The following is a 20,654-nucleotide window of genomic DNA, read 5'->3' as shown; positions in this document are numbered from 1 at the left end:
TGTCCACAGGAATACGAATGGCGATGCTTTGGATCCTGGTTGTGAGAAAGTAGCCTCTTTCTAGCCTTGTTACCCCCACTTTAGGCCTGTTTGTGAGTGTATGTCAGGGTGTTTTCACTGTGTCACTGGGATCCTGCCAGCCAGGGCCCAGTGCTCCTAGTGAAAACCCTATGTTTTCAGTATGTTTGTTATGTGTCACTGGGACCCTGCTAGTCAGGACCCCAGTGCTCATAGGTTTGTGGCCTATATATGTGTGTTCCCTGTGTAGTGCCTAACTGTCTCACTGAGGCTCTGCTAATCAGAACCTCAGTGGTTATGCTCTCTCATTTCTTTCTAAATTGTCACTAACAGGCTAGTGACCAATTTTACCAATTTACATTGGCTTACTGGAACACCCTTATAATTCCCTAGTATATGGTACTGAGGTACCCAGGGTATTGGGGTTCCAGGAGATCCCTATGGGCTGCAGCATTTCTTTTGCCACCCATAGGGAGCTCTGACAATTCTTACACAGGCCTGCCACTGCAGCCTGAGTGAAATAACGTCCACGTTATTTCACAGCCATTTTACACTGCACTTAAGTAACTTATAAGTCACCTATATGTCTAACCTTTACCTGGTAAAGGTTAGGTGCAAAGTTACTTAGTGTGAGGGCACCCTGGCACTAGCCAAGGTGCCCCCACATTGTTCAGAGCCAATTCCCTGAACTTTGTGAGTGCGGGGACACCATTACACGCGTGCACTACATATAGGTCACTACCTATATGTAGCTTCACAATAGTAACTCCGAATATGGCCATGTAACATGTCTAAGATCATGGAATTGCCCCCTCTATGCCATCCTGGCATTGTTGGCACAATTCGATGATCCCAGTGGTCTGTAGCACAGACCCTGGTACTGCCAAACTGCCCTTCCTGGGGTTTCACTGCAGCTGCTGCTGCTGCTGCCAACCCCTCAGACAGGCATCTGCCCTCCTGGGGTCAAGCCAGGCTTGTCCCAGGATGGCAGAACAAAGGACTTCCTCTGAGAGAGGGTGTTACACCCTCTCCCTTTGGAAAATGGTGTGAAGGCAGGGGAGGGGTAGCCTCCCCAGCCTCTGGAAATGCTTTCTTGGGCACAGATGTGCCCAATTCTGCATAAGCCAGTCTACACCGGTTCAGGGACCCCTTAGCCCCTGCTCTGGCGCGAAACTGGACAAAGGAAAGGGGAGTGACCACTCCCCTGACCTGCACCTCCCCTGGGAGGTGTCCAGAGCTCCTCCAGTGTGCTCCAGACCTCTGCCATCTTGGAAACAGAGGTGCTGCTGGCACACTGGACTGCTCTGAGTGGCCAGTGCCACCAGGTGACGTCAGAGACTCCTTCTGATAGGCTCCTTCAGGTGTTAGTAGCCTATCCTCTCTCCTAAGTAGCCAAACCCTCTTTTCTGGCTATTTAGGGTCTCTGTCTCTGGGGAAACTTTAGATAACGAATGCAAGAGCTCATCCGAGTTCCTCTGCATCTCTCTCTTCATCTTCTGCCAAGGAATCGACTGCTGACCGCGCTGGAAGCCTGCAAACCTGCAACATAGTAGCAAAGACGACTACTGCAACTCTGTAACGCTGATCCTGCCGCCTTCTCGACTGTTTTCCTGCTTGTGCATGCTGTGGGGGTAGTCTGCCTCCTCTCTGCACCAGAAGCTCCGAAGAAATCTCCCGTGGGTCGACGGAATCTTCCCCCTGCAACCGCAGGCACCAAAAGGCTGCATTACCGGTCCCTTGGGTCTCCTCTCAGCACGACGAGCGAGGTCCCTCGAATCCAGCGACTCTGTCCAAGTGACCCCCACAGTCCAGTGACTCTTCAGTCCAAGTTTGGTGGAGGTAAGTCCTTGCCTCACCTCGCTGGGCTGCATTGCTGGGAACCGCGACTTTTGCAGCTACTCCGGCCCCTGTGCACTTCCGGCGGAAATCCTTTGTGCACAGCCAAGCCTGGGTCCACGGCACTCTAACCTGCATTGCACGACTTTCTAAGTTGGTCTCCGTCGACGTGGGACTCCTTTGTGCAACTTCGGCGAGCACCGTTTCACGCATCCTTGTAGTGCCTGTTTCTGGCACTTCTCCGGGTGCTACCTGCTTCAGAGAGGGCTCCTTGTCTTGCTCGACGTCCCCTCTCTCTGCTGGTCCAATTTGCGACCTCCTGGTCCCTCCTGGGCCTCAGCAGCGTCCAAAAACGCTAACCGCACGATTTGCAGCTAGCAAGGCTTGTTGGCGTTCTTTCGGCGGGAAAACACTTCTGCACGACTCTCCACGGCGAGAGGGATCCGTCCACCAAAGGGGAAGTCTCTAGCCCTTTTCGTTCCTGCAGAAACCTCAGCTTCTTCTGTCCAGTAGAAGTTTCTTTGCACCCGCAGCTGGCATTTCCTGGGCATCTGCCCATCTCCGACTTGCTTGTGACTTTTGGACTTGGTCCCCTTGTTCCACAGGTACCCTAGATTGGAAATCCACAGTTGTTGCATTGTTGGTTTGTGTCTTTCCTGCATTATTCCTCTAACACGACTTCTTTGTCCTTAGGGGAACTTTAGTGCACTTTGCACTCACTTTTCAGGGTCTTGGGGAGGGTTATTTTTCTAACTCTCACTATTTTCTAATAGACCCAGCGCCCCTCTACAAGGTCACATAGGTTTGGGGTCCATTCGTGGTTCACATTCCACTTTTGGAGTATATGGTTTGTGTTGCCCCTATCCCTATGTTTCCCCATTGCATCCTATTGTAACTATACATTGTTTGCACTGTTTTCTAAGACTATACTGCATATTTTTGCTATTGTGTATATATATCTTGTGTATATTTCCTATCCTCTCACTGAGGGTACACTCTGAGATACTTTGGCATATTGTCATAAAAATAAAGTACCTTTATTTTTAGTATAACTGTGTATTGTGTTTTCTTATGATATTGTGCATATGACACTAAGTGGTACTGTAGTAGCTTCACACGTCTCCTAGTTCAGCCTAAGCTGCTCTGCTAAGCTACCATTATCTATCAGCCTAAGCTGCTAGACACCCTATACACTAATAAGGGATAACTGGGCCTGGTGCAAGGTGCAAGTACCCCTTGGTACTCACTACAAGCCAGTCCAGCCTCCTACACTGGTTCCCCCAATTCCTCTAAATTGCCGTCTGCCAACAGAAGCAGTTCTCCTGCAATTCCGACACCAAGCCTTCGGACCGTCCCCATTGAAAATTTGGTTCTGGGGGGCTTTGCAGGTCTACCGAATGTAGAGGAACAGCCACAATTTCCAGTTCCCATGCATCCTCTAATGACTCTAGTGGAACGCTCAGTTTTAAAACTTGTGTTTACCCCAGAATACTGCTCGAGGGGCCCCCACGACATATTGAACAGGGGGAATATTTTAAGACTCCTTAATGCTATCTCGGATCTCAACTACATCGGTTCTAAGGACATTGTATCCATTGAATTCTTGGACTCTAGGGGGCCTTATCCAAGAGACTCTACTTTGGTCACACTGATTTCTGTCACAATAGATGAGTCTATTCTTGCCAGGAAAGATTTATTTTGCTCTAGGGGTATTGTAATAACTCCCTTTAAAGAGTCTGGCTATCCTGTGTTACTAGCAGAACCTCAATGTTTGATGGCTCCCACAGCTTCGAAACCATTCTCAATCTTGAAAGGTGCCCTGGGTGGCTCCTCCACTTTTACTGGTACCTCCCACACTGGTGTTGGTTCAAGGGGGTTTTCCAATCAGGACTGGTTGCCGTCCACTCTTGTGCACAGCTGCCCCCATTGACTATTACGGGTGGGAGGTTCTGTTTTAACACCTGGATATCTGTCCCTATGTTTGTGGAACATCAACAGGGTTGTGCATAAATTTGCCTCGGCCGACCTCTTAACATTTTTCAATAGTCACAATATAATTGCACTTCAGGAAACCTGGGCTCAGCACAGCTGTCCACTGCCAGGGTACTTAGAAATATGGAAGCTTGCCGATAGAACGAGCAAGAATGGCCGTGCCAAGGGCGGTTTAGCCATTTATGTGACTGTTAAACTAGATGGGAGTATACTACCTCTGGCCTGGGAGGATAACTGGATCCAGGGGATTGTCATTAGGAATGGGACTGCGCAGGAGACCCTTATAATAATTAATGTTTACATTGCCCCCGGATCTAAGGGAAAAAGGAGCAGATTGTCTCGGTTGATGCAGATTGTAGCCAATCTAGTGGGGGACTAATCGCACGCTAGTTACCTTATAACTGATGATTTTAACACGAATCTGTTCCAGGATTCAATGGAGGCTCTTGAGGGTCCAGATTGTGGTAACTGCCAGCTAATTCCGAAAACAATCAAGGCCCCAGGGCTGTTTGCACTGCCCGTTGGGAGAATACTTAGTAATGCATCTCAACAGTATGGGTTTTAAAGTTTTGAATGGCCGCTTATGTGATGATGTCCCCCCATGGTGGACAAGGTCCGATGGTCGATCTCACTCCTATTTAGATTACACCATTTGTAACATTGAATTGTTTCCCCGCATTGAAAGGTTTCTGATTTCCTCTCGGAGTGAGATCGACCATCGTCCACAAATTGTATCGATTAAATCAAGATTTCCTGTTTATGATGTCATGAGGACAGTGGGTGGTGGCGCTTGTTTCGAATCACTAAAGCGTATAAAATGGAATGCTTCTATTAGTGGCACAGTACTGGTTGAATGTAGTATTTTTTTTAATTCTGAGGCATTGGGTTGTGCGTCCCCAATTAAGTCATGGGTGAAACTTTCTTACCTTTTATGTTTAAAATTTCACCAACCTGTGCGTAATTGTGCCCCATCTCGGTCTTTTGTTGTTTCCAGGGAAACCAAGAATTTAAAGAAAGTACGGAATAGGCTAGCAAGGGCAATTAGGAAAAGGCCTGATTCTGAGAGTCTACTTATTGAATATAAACACCTGAGGAAAGATTATAGGAAGGCTGTTTATGATCATTATCAGATATATCTTAGTCACTTTTGGGTTAAACTTTTTAGCGCAAGCAAAGATCCAAACTCCACAAAATTTTGGTCCCTTATTAATAACCTAAACAGTAATCAAAGGGGCACGGGCGTTGTTGACATTTCAGAAGGAGTATGGGCGTCTTATCTGACCACCCATTTCTCGGATAGTAAGCAGGATGCAGAATCACTGGATGAGGGGGTCCACAGATTTATTCCAGCTTTACTTAAAATGTGTCCCTCATCTACAGGGTCTCTAATCTCCTCGCAGGGAGTAAGGAAGTCCTTTCAATTGCACCTCCCCCATATTATCTCGAAAGCTAAGCAATTTGGAGCCCCTGGCCCCAATGGTCTTCCACAGGTGTTATTCAAACAGGATCCTCTCCTTTGGGTCAATCATTTTGCAAATTAGTTTGAACACTGCCTCTTAACTTCAACAATTCCTGAGTCCTGGCGTGGTGCCATCCTTCATCCTTTATACAAAAATGGCTCAAGGTCAGATCCTGCCAATTTCAGGATGATAGCCCTGCTGGACAATGAGGCTAAGTTCTATGCCAGCCTCTTGCTGCAGGATCTCCGTGTTTGGGCCGAATTGAAGGGTGTAATCCACATAGTTCAAATGGGGTTTTCTGCTGGCTCAGGAACTTCAACCAACTTATTAGCACTTTCGATCTTGATTGACAGGGCGATCTCGTCAAGCCTGATGCTGAATTGCTGTTTTGTGGACTTCAAGGCAGCATTTGATCGGATCCCTAGGAGTGCCCTATGGGCCAAATTGCAAAGTTGGGGCATCCCTTCAGTACTTTTGAGTGCCATTATTGAACTCCATACTAACACCTGGGTCCGCATTAAGCTTGGCGATGGGTGCTCCCTATCTAGGAAAATTCCGACCACCCATTGTGTGAAACAGGGCTGTGTACTTGCTCCTCTTCTTTTTAATTTGTTTATTGCAGATATGACAACATCTCTTGACGCCGTCAATTCACATCCCCCAAGATTGGTGGCTTCAGGCTTAGTCACCTGCTTTATGCTGACGATCTAGCCTTGTTTAGTTGTACTAAGATCGGTCTTCAACGGTTGCTTAACGAACTCGCGATGTATACTTCCGCAAACCGATTAGAAGTTAACTTGTTGAAAACAAAAGTGGTCCCCTTTGGGAGGAAAAAAACACTCGGGCTTCAGCTGGTACTTATGGTAAAAACCATAAAATTGTTTCTGACCAGTCCTACAAATACCTAGGGGTGCATTTTGACTCTAGGGGCAGTTTTGTTAAACATAAAAAGGAAATCGAACTTAAAGCTGTGGCCTTGCAGGTGGCCTTTTTTAAGCTGGCTAAAGTTTTAAAGGGGCCGACCCTTCTGCCCCTAATGAAAGTCATGAGAACGAAGATTACCCCTCCGTTGGCTTATGGTCAAGAAATTCTGTTGGGCAAAGGCTCGTGCCTATTAAATAGGTTGGTTAATAAAATCTATAAAAGAGTCTTTCATGTTCCGCATTTGCCATCACCCGCGCAGGTACGGCTAGAGTTCGGGCTTCTGGATTTGGTGGCAGTTGACGCTGGTGCTTTCCTGAAGCTGTGTTACAAACTGCGTCAGGCCTCGGACAGCCACCTGGAGGCAGTCCTGTGGCAAGAAATTAGAGGGCTAAAACCAAAGGGCATTTACTCCCAATTTTTGGTTGAATGTAAACGGCGACTGGATGTAGGGGATCTTTGGGAAAGCAACCCTCCCTATTCCTTGTTTAAATCAGAGATTAAAAGGCATATTCAACTGTACTCTTATTACTTAGACCGTTCTCTTCTGTCCATCGGAAGCATGCCTGGGAAGTAATTGGTTCTTTTAAGCCAGGTATGTCCTCCAGTTTTTTCTCTTGTACATACGGGTTTTGGTTGAAAAAGGCCTTTTTGGCCCTAAGGATGGGTGATTGTTTTTTTTTTTAAAACATCTATCCCAATGGCAGCTATCCCCTGGGGACAGTGTGACATGTAGAGGCTGTAGCAATGCGGATGGAACCATTGATCGTGTGGTTTGCCTGTGTCCAGTTTTATTAAAGGAGCGTAGCCTTTTGTTCCGGAGTAAATGGAATGAATTGGGAATCCGCTCCTGTCGACAGGCAATCATCCAGTCTCTGGACCCAGGCAATCCAACGTTAAATGTGTTACTGACCAAATTTATTAAAATTGCACAATCTAAATTTAATGGCACTGCGAGCAATGAACAAGTTTAGTTGGAACTCTTTCAAAGCTCTTGACATTTTTTCCGTCATTGGTTAGGATGAGGTACACTAACAGTATATGTTGATGTTTAGTGCAAATATTATTTTATGCACCATGCACTTTAGGGCTGTGCCTATGTACATTGCTTTGTGTTTTATGCGGGGCTCCAGGTTGGGTGGTTTGTCTTTTAATATGTTGCATGCGTAATTTATGGTGTGCTTTTAGCTTGAACTCAGTTTGTGAGGGCACTTATTTTCGATTGTTATTAATTAATTTATTTTTTGCTTTGCTTATTTGTATTGGAATTTATTATCTGTACAATAAATTATTATACCGTAAATTATTATACCATTACCATAGTCAAGCGGGGTGAAAAACAAGCAGAAAAGAGAGAAGCAGCTGTTTGATACTATATGGACATAGGGTTCCAAGCTTCAAATCGAACGTGAGCATTCCTTACTCATCTTATGGCAATGAGGCCCTCTACAGCTGTTATTCTGCCCTAATGAACAAACTCCAATCAAAAATTTACCACTATGTATTTCATTTAACACATAATTCCTCTCCTAGTCGAATTCGGCTGCAGTTCGGCGTCAAAAGGCAATCTATCAGGTGGAAGGGAGCAATAGTCAAGGGCTGCTTCGAATTAAAATATGCTGAACCCAACACTTTAAACAACATCGTGGTTAGCAATTGACAACAGGGGCAGTAGCTGCAATCCCAGCAGCAGCCTCAAAGAATACTTGGACCAATCGTTGAAGAAACAGCACCTTGAAAACCTCTGGGCTCTGTCACCTGCACATAATGCTTTTAAAACATTAGTGAACTCTGCAATTGCCAAAATCTCATTTCTAAAGGATAAAGAGGAATTTGCTAAAAGAGGTCATGCCTAAATGGTCATCAACAGTTACTCTAAATTAATGCGAACGGCATACGTAGCTTGCACATATTCGCCACATCTGACACTTAAGCTGCTGCAGCGTCGCCTGGGTTGCCCACCCTCACAACGGAAAAACCAGCCTGGCTAAATCCCGGAAACAGAGGCTGCTGTTTATGTGCCTCAAACGACAAGAACCTCCTGTACCTAAACTGCATTTGCTCAGAGCTGTCTTTGGAGAGGAGGCACCCCCACATGTAGGCAAGCCGTTATATCCTGTCTAGAGCCAGACGACCCCATACTGAACTGCAGTTACTTGACATTTTTAAATACATTTGAACAAAACCCAACTAAGAAAGTAAAGGGTTGGACACAGTCATCCAAATCCTGGGGCACCCTGGCCACCCTGGGTCCCTGTGGATAAAATCAAAATAAACTGGGCCAGGCAGTCAGCTGGGAATCAGTTCCCAACACCAAATCTCCAGGCTATCCTGGTCCCTTTGTTTTCCCTGGAAAAGTCCACTAATATAAGTATGATAAACCTTGGACCAGGCTTCTAGTCGGCGGAACAGACTCTTACATTAAACCCTGTGTTATCCTGGCCCTGGCATTCTGGATTTCTACAACAAAGCTGCATGTTGGATTTGATAACAACTGTGTGATGTTTTACAAATTTAAAACTGTTTGCTAAACATTTCAATTTTTTGGCTATTTGCACTTTGAAGTAGGTCCTTGGGGTCCTTTAGTCAAGCCATGGGCTTGGCAACCACCAGACAGCACCTATGCACTTAAAACATCTGTTTTGCAGGTCTGAACCTTAAGTCACCTATGGCCCCCAGAGGTCCTCTGAATAAGCGGTCATAAGCGCAATAGGGTGCTAGCTGGGGCACAGTTACTAATTATCAATACCAAGGGCTATCCTGGCACTCTGGAAATCCAAGACAAAGCTGCATGTATGACACAAAGACATTTGCTGACTTTTATCAAGTTTTATGGAACAGTGTGTTGAATCTACTTTAGTTCTACACCTGCACTTTAAACCAGGTCTGGGCGAGGTCACTAGGCAAACTCGTGTTCTTTTGTATTTTAATTTTTAATAGCATAAATGTTTGATGTTTCATACCTTCGCCCTTTTATGAATTTTAATCATTGTTTTTCCTTTGAAAGATTTTAATTAATTGAATACAAATAGTTACTAACTCATCTGTGCTACTGGCTTATGACTGCCCACTACAAATGCAAGCCAATGTTAAAAAATCCAGATTTGCTAAGATATAAAGTAGATTGAGGTCCTGTCTATTGCAGCTCATCTGTGTTAGCAACAGACACAGTGGAAAGCAGATGCATCCATGTAGAGGACTCTCTGGGTGTCAATAAGAATAAGTAGTGAGTCGATTAGGCAAGACAAAGGACTTGAATAACATGGAAAATAAATATAAGAAAGAGTTTGTCTTCAGGGAGCTCTGCGTGGAACACCATTTACTGCCAAGTAGCTGATCTGCTGACTGTATCATGCTACCCAATATGGAACCAAACCACTTCAGATCACAGTTTCGAACACCAGCTCAGTGAATCTGGCCAAACATAAAATCTGGTCAGTGGTACTGAATGTATCAATATTCATCATTCTCCTAAGTCTGTCCAAAAGCAGAGTATATTCTGTGCCTCTTTGTGGTTGAAATTCCCCCAAATCTTTATTTAGGAGCTAGCCCTGCTTAGAAAACAGTGATCCAAATCCCCAATGTTTCTATGAAAGCTAAACCGATGTCATACATTCATTCTGTAAAGCTTCTTACTAGAAAACAGGCATCGCAAAAGAGGGAAAATCGGCATATTTACTGTTTTGCAATGTTAACCTTTTCTGGAAATAGCGACACAAGTGATCTGCTTTCAATGCCTCAGAAACTCAGGAGACTCAAAAGATAACTTGATGCTTTAATAGAAATGTTAAATAACTTAACAACTTAGTGACTTATTTTCAGGTTCTTTTGGAACCACGGCCACTAAATGAGGCACCAATATTGATTTTGGTCAATGAATTGGAGTTGTAATAACTAGTTTAGGGTAGCCATCGTTTCACCTGTAGCTCTAGGTCGACATGCAGTTAAGTAGACTGTGCAAGGACATTTCAAATTCTGTTTACTCATTCATTGAAAGGAACAGGACTGTTAATTACACAACACTGTGGGTATGGAACTTTAGTTTTAAGCACATCTAAAGACTATAGTTAGCATGGAAACAAAAATTTATCATAATAAGCAACTATTGCCTGTGGTCTCCAAAGCACTCTCCAGAACAATGTCCATTTAATGCAAGCATTCCCCAACAGAAGTACCTTCCTATTTCGTATTTGGAAAATTGTTGTAGATCCATCTGTTCTGAATTGCCTTCAATGTTCATAGAACACTATGTAGTAGTAGTGGGTTTTGCTATCATGGATTTAGAAAGTAAGTTTCTTTAGGTGGGCTTTATAAACCGGGTGCTCTAAATTCACATTTTGCTGTTAGTTTTGAAAACCTAGAAATAATAATCCACTTTGCATCACATTGAAGAGAAACAGCAAAAAGTGGCTTATGAATGTGAAATTATGAATAATCATCATCAGCTGTTTCAATCAATCAGCTTTTGTAGAGTGTGGCTACTCACCCGTGAGGGTCTCAATGCGCTGGAGGGGGAGGGGAGCAGGTGTGCTCAGTTGGTGAAGTCGGGGTGTTGAGAGATGTGGGCCACCAGGAGTCGTCCCATGCTGAGGTGGCGTTTCCGAAAATGATGAGCTCTGTCTTATCAGAGTTGAGCTTGAGGCAGGTTTCTCTCGTCCAGGTGGTGACGCTTCCATCCCCGAGTGGAAATTCCTGTTGCCCGTGTCCGGGTCTTCGGTGAGGGAAATTATGAGTTGTGTCCCATAGGCGTATGACACGATATCCATTCCGTGATTTCTGACAATGGCTGCAAGTGGGGTCATGTATATGTTGAAAAGAGCTGGACTCCGAGAGGATCCTTGTGGAACTGCGCAGCTGACTCCTGTGGGTTAGATGTGTAGGGAGGGAGCCTGCTCCTCTGAGTACTTCGGGAGAGGAAGGAGTGGATCCATTTCAGGGCTGTTCCACGGATTCCTACGCCATGGAGTCTGGTGCATAGTGTTTCTGTTACACCCACTTGTATCTAATCTATAATGTTTTACCAAGTGGAAATCCATGTGACACATTAACGTATTACATGACAATTCTTCATATTGGGTTATTGCAGACTGTTCATGCTGTAAAAGGAAGCTTACGATGTATACACAAGTAAAGCCCAGCCAACTATACATGACATGCTTTGGGGATTTTTACGGTGGTCAATATCTGCATACTGTAGGAGGCTGCAATACAAGTTCAAACTACTTCGAACAAGGCGCCTTCTTGTCTGCCGCCTTACTTTGTCTGTATGTTGGTTTTCCTTCCCACCTCTACACCAATAGGAACCTTCCATTTCAAGTCCACCGACGCCAGGTTTTCCAGTGCTTTGCTTCACTATAGGTAGTTCCACCATCTTTAAGTCATCACACCCATCCTCCTTTAAACTACCAGAACTGGAAGCAGTGGCTTTAGGACCTTAGAGGTCACTTCATGGACCACACATACTGGCTGCTGATTGATCCTAATCACTTCCTTTTCCCCTAGGGACAGTTTTCAGTAAGGCATGTTTCCTTTCCCCCTTCTACCCTTCTTCTCTAGGCTTGTGGGACTTGTAACCTTTAGCAGTGTTGCTTTAGACAGCATTGGTATTTTGTCAAGCCATAAGGTATGTCTTCCGGACCAACCAGTACGTAATACCAGTGCAGCCTATACGTGGCTTTTTGTTTGTGCTTACAACTATACTGTTTTCTATGTTGCAGTGTTTGGGCCTTTCTGTTTTGCCCAGTCTGACTTAATGCTGTAGTTTCTGCGGCGCTTAACACCAGACCGTAAACTTTGTGGCTTCTTGCTCCCTTGAGCCTTTCCCATAATTTATTGCTAAGATTACATGGGTACTGAGGACTATCATCATTACTTTCTTATAGACCACGGGCCTAATACAAAGAATGATTCACTTCACCGTGGTGATCCGGGTCCAGCACTTTTGGATTGACAAACCTTCGGGTTCCTTCTCCCTCCCCCGTTCTTCCCACCCCCCTTCCTCTCTGCCCCGCAGACTCAATATGACAATTATATACTTACATGCGCAACTCTTCATTTTTCTTCTGTCTCTGTGATGTTTATGCTTGTTTACCACTTTTGACTGGATACCGTGCACCATCATTCATACGATGTTGGGCTACACATGGAACCGCATGTATGACTGGATGTCTTATTTTACATATTTATATACTTACATAAATCTTCTTGATATTACTCAACTATGGAACGCCAAAATACATGTGAACTCACTGATTATGGTTGTCTGATTTAGAACTGTGTGCTTTACAGTTGGCTAGACTCAGAAAATGATTAGATGTGATACTATTGGTCAGTTTTGATGGGTGCCCTTTGTCTTAAAAAAAATACTCTGACTCACATGGTTGATTCCGGTGCTCCGGGTATGTTTTTTACCGTACTGTGCTTACTTGGAAATTGTATCTACTGTTACATTTATTCCTAAATGATTTTGGTAACGGATTGTACATTTTTCTAATGTCTTATTTTATTTCTCCTTTCTTCTTACTGTCATTCTCTCTTTTTTCCTCGATCTGCCCATTGATCTTTCACTTCTTTTTTCCTGGTTCTGGGTATATTTGGATTTTGATACAATATTATCTTCCTGTTTCAGGTTTTTTTTTTTTACTGTGTTTTAATATGTGATATGTACTGACAGCCTTGAAAAAGCCCCAGGCTTCCATGCCAGTAAGGGGCGAAACACATGTTGGTTGTTCTTAACTGAGAGTTTCTTTGCGAGTTTTGTGGATCTATCTGCATTGAAATAAATACAATTCAATCTGATGCATCTCGTTGAGAACGTGCCATACTTCTAACTAAGATTGGGATAACCCCTGGATTTATCAAATGAACAAACCAGCTTTGCCCTGAACAATCCCAAGTATACAGTATGGTAATGGGTTAGGGTCTCCCACTATGAAGGACGAACTGGCTCACTTACATTACCCCATTATGTTAGTGTGGCCAGGCCAGGGTGTTTGACCCCTGCCCATTTATTATGGAATAAGAAAATGTCCTGTTTGAAAAACTGTGAAACATGCTTACTCTGCCAATCTTTAAATCAGACCACTTACCAGACTTCTTACAAGTTCTTAAATAAATAAAAATCAGAAGAACAGCAGATCAATTTGCCAGCTTATTAAAGATGAAAGCCTTAGAAGTCAGATACTGTCTCAGGCGTAATGAGGTCAAGCGAGCAAAATCCTGGCTAATGCATACAATGTGCATCATTATGGCCAACTGATCACAAAGGTCATTCACTATGGCAGGAAGACTCAATGGCAGTGAAAAGGTGAATTAGGTCCGAATCTGTTTGATACTGAACATGAGATGCTTACCTGCATGCTTGGTACCGGTACGCTTTGTCTGGAACTGCGGGAAGGTTCTCATTCCATTGAAGAGCGGTTACAAGCTGATCCTTTTTCCACACACAGCACTGGAAGTCATGTCCTACAGAGACGATCTGTGGGAATATCAGACATTGCTTGATAAAGATCTCCCAGACGGAAGTTCATATTTCTGATTGTAAGTGCATGCATTCATTCAGATCAAATGGAAACTTTATTGAAAGAGAATTAAATAAGCAAACATTGGCACTCGAGCACTGGCAAAAGCAATAAAAAAACTGCTGCAGCAGTGCAAAATAATAAACAAATCCCTGCTTTGGGTAGAAAACATATGGATGAGAAAGAATTAAAAGTGTGACAACAGAGCGTACTTGTCAGTTATAAAAATGTCCCGCAGGCATCTCGATAGACACAGAAGGATAGACCAAACAACCAACAGAAAGAAGATTAAACTCAAATAATCCTCTAGACTGATCCAAGATGTAGTAGACAATTTCTCAAACAATAGACTAAAAGATCCTAGCACTAGAGAAGCCAATGGTTGAAGGAGGTGGTACCAAATCCTTTAGAGTACTGTTTAATACAGTATGTTTGTGTGAATGGTACATTCCCATTATGGGTCAAACCCAAAAACACAATCAAACCTTAGCTATAATTCCAAAATTATGTATAAAATCTACTAATGCTTTATAATGGTCACAAATAAACGTTTGTGTGTATAACTTACAGTATGACTGCAAAAAGTTGCATTTCAAGTTGGAATTCCGAAATTGTGATTCACAGAATTAGTATTTAATAAATCCATCAATACTAGGAATTTTCTGCAGCAGCAAGTTATGGGTTAGGAATGAGAGATGCATGTTACCAGAGGAGGGGGAAACGTCCACAGTGCTTACAACGTTTCTACAAGGCATAATGTACAAATAATGGTATATGCACATTACTAGACAGGTCCTATCTATAAAGGCCAGCACACCTATAACTCTCGTAAAAGGTCAGGCTCAGGCAACGTGCAGAGCCAAATTCTTGACCTCAAGTCTCCAGGAAAGCAATGCAAAGCTCTTCTTCCCCTCCATCGGCCTCTTCTAAATCTCCATCCTGTGATAAATGCAACTAGGCTATCTCCCTCCCCTATGTCAGACGTACCTCCCTCCCTGCCAACCCTAATCCTGCCCCATCCACTCCCATTATTTGTACAAACTCCCTCTATTACCAAAACTAATGGCTTTCTGATCAATGTGTGATCGCTCCCTAAAAATTAAATACACATGACCAATTTTATAATGGAATACAAACCCAACGCCCTGTTTCTTACAGAGACTTGGCTTCAGGAGAGCTCTTCCTCCACACGGGCATTAGCCATTTCTCATAGCTACTTCACTATTTGAAGCAACCGCGTCCACAGCTGTGAAGGCAGCCTCAAAACAGTCCTTCGCTCCCCTTCTCTTGCCTACTATCAGAGAGCAATGACTTACCTATGTGTGGAGGCCTCATTTATATAATCTCCAATTCAGTGCCTCCAGGACGTAATTTCAAAATGCTTATTTGCAGGCCCATAGGCACTAGAGCCAATTGAAGCTCACTTTTAATAGACTATCTTGCATTGTTTTGCTCTTAAGGCGTCTCATGTTTCTATGCTAGACAACCTTAACTTTCACCTGGCCATACGCCCTCCTGCAACACCATCATGCTTTCTGATTCTTAGTCCCTTCGCTTTCGTTTTAGCGCAGGTACAGTTTGGTGGCTCGGTGCTTCTGGGGAGATAGCAGCCCTTTCAGGCGTACAGTTCCGCCTTGTCCTTGTGATGGTCATGCTGGGCAAATGTTGCTGCATTTTATGCTTTTCTGTAGTTTTTGTAACCTTCAGTTCAGATACTTTCTTAAACCCTTATTAAATGAACTGGGGCACTATTAATGCAGAGAAGTGATACTTCATTTGCAATTGCTGATCAGCCACAATATATGTTTGACGGTTAGTTCCTTCCTTAGAGCCACAGTGAAATGCAGAAAATCAATGGAAGGTTAGCCGAGGGCTGTAGTGAAATGTGTGTTTTGACCACTGCCTTTGTGTTGCATCACTTTGCACCTGGATTAAGCTGTCCAGTGTTCACCAGTTGCAGATTACATCTTGTATTCAGTATAGCTGCCTATTGACTTTATTGTAGCATTAGACACTGCCATGTTAAAGCTGCTCGTAATATTCCACATTGTAAACTGTGCTTGCATTGTCTTGTTTTCGTGCTCTTTCTCACCAAAGAGCTAGTACATAATAAGGAGGAGTTAGTCAGCATGATAAGGATGTACCAGACTGATGTTTATGGTACAGCAGGGAACGGCTTAGGCTTGGGAGAGACACCTTGGGAAACTGGCCAGTTCCAACCTGCTTCTTTCAACCCTGATCTAAACTAGCCAGCATGTTTGAATTGCGAAATGAGGGTTTTTTTCCAGAAAGCTCCTTTTGTTTTTTTAAGATATAAAAAGACCCAGTGTGACAGTGTGAGTGGCCTCAATCAGGATTCTAGACGTCGGATGTCTGATGTCTTTCTTTCCCGTGAGGGTGGAGATCTCTTTCTCGCAGTCGAACAGGGTCATCGTCTTGCTGGCATGAGAAAGATGAGGAACTTGGCAGGCCCTACGGTGATGCATTTTTACTTCATTATTTGCTTTGCAGTATAATATAAATACATATATTTGCTGAGTACATTGCAGTGGAGAATCATTTTGTTATATTTTTCTTTCATGCTGTGACTATTTTTAAACCTGTGCTTTCACCATGCTAATCTCCTTTTAGGAACCTCGTGGTGAAATAATAAATGACTTCTTTGAACTAAGAGGTGCATTCCAGAAATTTTTGTCAGCTCGGTCATTAGTGAAAGCAAAACAAGGGCACAGCCACTCTGTCTACTGTTTAGATGAGTCCTTTTTGCCCAACTACAGTGTTTGTCAACAGTATCTACTCATATGTTTAATGAAGTATACCGCTCTCTGTTAATTAACTCTAAGAATGTATGCATTTTATTATGACTTTTTATATCTACTGTTTTACTGGTTTTTAAAATTATAGAATTATTTTTACTGCTCATTTCAGGAATAGCCAGCTATCTGTCAGTCCTTTAGCATGCAGCTCTGATTATTAATACTGCTACTATACAAAATGTGAATTATGTTTTTATTTGGTTGTCAATATTTATTGTTTTATCATGTCCTTTTAAATGGTATGTATTTTCTCTTATGGTCAAATCTTGGCCGGATAACGTTTTGAGTTTGACTCTATGTCGCGCCTTGGCTCCGCTGAAATAGTCACTGCCCATCTTATGTTGCAGGTCATTTGTTTGACCCTATTTTCACTAACATAAATCTTACAGCTGGCACATCCTTTCCTCTTAATATCTAAAATTACAGTGACTGAAAATGCAGGAAGGGTATTATTTCCCTATCCTATCCCAAATACCTAGGGGCAGAAAATACAAAAAGTTATTGCATATTTGGATGAAGAGACCTCACCCATGTGATGTGCATGCTTCACCACTGGCAACCTCGTACTACTTAGGTAAGATAGAACTCCTTTATGAAGGAGTTCTTAAGTTATCTAATGACTGGATAAGACAAGCATCCAGTTAGAGTTAAGAATATAACACAGAAAGGCCCTTTATTAGGTGGTACCTCTGGTTTGATTAAAAAAGATAAAAACATTTATCAGTGGATGCTTAATGGTACAATGACACTAGCATCATATTGCTGTGCAACACTTTTCTTCTCATCCATGTGCCATATAAATGGTCAGGGGCATTCATCAGAGCTGTAAAGTAATGCCTATTTCTAGAGATATGTGGATAAATCACACCAGGTAAGACAGGGATTTCCTACCTTCAATGTTTTCAGCCGAACCGATCTAGGGTGAAATTCACTTTATTGTCTTGTATTCACACAGTCATCAAAGAGGTGTGCCAGGTCCTATACCTAAGTTCTTCCCATTGGCCAGCCAAACTTGGCCTGTAGTATAAGACCCAACAGTGTCCTCATTCAATTATCCCACAGTCTTCCAGCCCCTTACTGAAGAGGACATATATTCCTGCTCTAATATCCATCGAGTCTGGCTACCTCTCAGTCCCTTACCACTCACACATTATTTACACACACAACTATCTCTAACTTGATTTTCTTCCAGTGTTCTAGAGAAACTAGTCAATAAGCAACTGCCCAATTTCCTTGAATCTAGCACTCTTCTATAACAATTTCATTCCGTTTTTTGTGCCCTGCACAACACCAAGTTGCCATCAATAACATCAGAATTACCCTAGTACAGTGTGGCTCCTCCACTCAGATCTTAGATCCATCAGCTGCTTCAATACGGTATCACACTCCAGCCTCCTCGCCAGAGTCGTTAACCTAGGAATCAGCAATATGGCTTTGCTCCTTGATGGAAAGAATGTCCCCACCTACTTCTCAGATCCATCCCATCTTACCTGTGAGGGACCACAGAGCTCCTCCCTGAGACCTACTACATTTAACATATAAGTCTCTCCTCTGGATTATTCAGAACGCAGATTTGTCTTCAACACTATATATGATATGCCAATGACACACAATTTATCATTACCACATCCAACAATCCCCAATTCTCCAGCTGCATGTCAAAAGCCAAGTGGATGAAATAAAACTGCTGAAAGCTCAACACCAACAAAACAGAGGCATAAGTCTTTGGCAAGTCATCCTTGCCTTATTCTCCTCTCTAGTGGACAGTAGAATAAGGCCCCAACCAGTCAGATCTACCAAAAAGCTTGTCTTTTTCATTGATGATTCTCTCTCCTTTATCAAAGGAATTATTTCCCTACCAGCCAACTTCCTCAAAATCTTGGAGACCTGAACACACATTTTTGCTCTAGATTGGACCATGTTAAATCTTTTTATCTTGGATTGGCTGACTACCTGGTACACAGTGATGTAACAAAACTTGAGCTCCCCCTCTTCAAAGTACATGGAGGGGCCTCTCCCCCCAGACCCAGTCAGGAGCTCTCAGGCCAGGGTACACGCTGGGTGAAGCCCCGGAGCTCATTACGCCATTGCTGGTACACCGTTTTCAAACTAACTGAAATGCCACTGGGGTCTTATCCTTTTTCTACCTCACAAATCTCCACTCCAGATGAGGCAGGTAAACTTTTTCCAATCTTGCTGCTAAGCTGTGAATCATTCTCCCTCCCTAGCTTAGAATCACACCATGTCCACTCACATTTCGCAAAAAGCTGGAGACCTGTTTTTTCAAACAATAATCTTTTAATCAGTTCCAAGGTCTAGAGGAACTGTCACAGCTACGCTAGCCCAAGCACCACAATGCCATTTTAGGGTATTTGCACTTTCTACTAATTTTTAAAATAACATCTGGTAACTATAGTGTCTCCATTACCAACTTTAGTCAGTTACCCTTCTGTCCTTATATCATTACTGAATTTAGGTTTTCATCTTACTAAGCCACAATACCCCAATCTGAAATACAGATATCCCAGTGACAATGTTTAGCCTTCTCATCCATACACATGTCCATTTTATTTAAATGCGCAATGGACTTAGGACCAATAATAATTTTCACAAGATGGGTAAAAAGAATTACAAAGATCTTCTTTTTGCTTGTTTTCCTCTTTCCATACTTTGGAAGAGCTAGACATGGATGCGTATTTACCTCTGAGTGGGCATTCCTAGCAGACACACAGACACACACACACACACACACTTCCTCCCCACCACCTACCCACCACCCACCCCCAAGAAGATGGTTTGACAAGCACATGACCTGTGGGATGAAGTAGGTGACACCCAGTGCAGCTTGCAGGACTTGGGACCGAGTGCGCTGAGTACACCAAATGCTGCACGCTGAAAGGTGCGGAACCATGGACATATACAATTTTGTTGTCTACAGAATACAAAATGGTTCCAAAAAGCAGTATGATGCTAAATGCTACTAAATGTTGTGGGATTTTGCAAACTGCAGCAGGAGAGTAAAACAGCCACTGTCAGGGCCATGGATCTGGCGACTGGAACACAATGCTTCACATGTCATTGAACATTCACCATATCACAAAATGTAATGAGCGTAGTTGGAATTAGCATGAGGGTATCAGTGGAGTTTCAGTAAGGACTATTATTTCATAAAGGCCATAAAACTGTGTTGCCTGGAAAGGTTTGGATCTCTGTGTGGAATCTGCATTCAAGCAGGGGTATGTGCACCATAAGGCACCACAAAATAGTGAGAAGGCACAGTTGGTAGCAATTCTCTAATATTCTGAAAAGATGCACAGGCAGACAGGAAGTGTTTACACTGTGCTTCAAACACCAAGGAGTGGTCTAGAATGAATACATGTTAAATTGCTGGCAGGAACCGAAAGAGTTATTAAGGGGCAAGACTGAGGTCCTAAGTTAACACTCCATTTTGTCAGCAGCCATGGGGGGCCACATGCATGAGGAAGTGCTCAAAAGAAATATCTGCCTGCATCGTTGCCTGATCATGGAATAGAACAGCTCTGTAGTATTGGGTTGTCTACTTTGATGTAGCAAACGTTATCTGAGTAGCCAGCTAGCCCACTCAGAAGAAGGACTTATTCTTGACTATTGTTGCCTCCGACGCCTTCAGACCTGAGTAACCCTGTATATCCGGCGACACTGGATGAATCACGGTGAGGAAAAAAACAAAACAGGACATCAGAAAAGACAAATACACTGAATATTAATCCTATAACATTAGAGTTAAACCGCTCCTGGATGAGCTTTTGAACTCATTGACAAACAAATGCGATATACCTGTTAATTTGAGTGCATAAATATAAAGTTACAATGGGTGTCAATTCTTGTGTGAACTACGTGATTTTATCACGGTTACTGACAGCTATTGATCTATAGCTGCTGAGAAGCACACAATCCTTTTGGACATAGAAGCTTCCTGGGGGAAATAATTAAAACGTATCCAACATAAAGAAAGCACCTTGGTTAATTATGATAAGTGGACCTCTGACTTCATTGCACCAGCAACTGTTGGTGTACAAAATCTGGTACTTCTGTCACTGGTAACACTGAAC

At 43.2% G+C, this 20,654-nt stretch overlaps 1 protein-coding gene across 1 annotated transcript in view; it reads right to left on the bottom strand.

The window, feature by feature from the left end:
• PREB (prolactin regulatory element binding) overlaps positions 1-20,654 on the bottom strand; it is a 71,281-nt gene that overhangs the window by 22,162 nt on the left and 28,465 nt on the right. Inside the window, exon 5 of the mRNA XM_069233606.1 lies at positions 13,580-13,704. Coding sequence (XP_069089707.1) covers positions 13,580-13,704 — 125 coding nt within the window. The remainder of the gene's footprint in view (positions 1-13,579; positions 13,705-20,654) is intronic.

This window comes from Pleurodeles waltl, chromosome 5, assembly GCF_031143425.1.
Source record: "Pleurodeles waltl isolate 20211129_DDA chromosome 5, aPleWal1.hap1.20221129, whole genome shotgun sequence".
Classification (NCBI taxonomy): domain Eukaryota; kingdom Metazoa; phylum Chordata; class Amphibia; order Caudata; family Salamandridae; genus Pleurodeles; species Pleurodeles waltl.
Note: the sequence above shows the minus strand (reverse complement) of the source record. Positions and strands in the feature narration are given on the sequence as shown.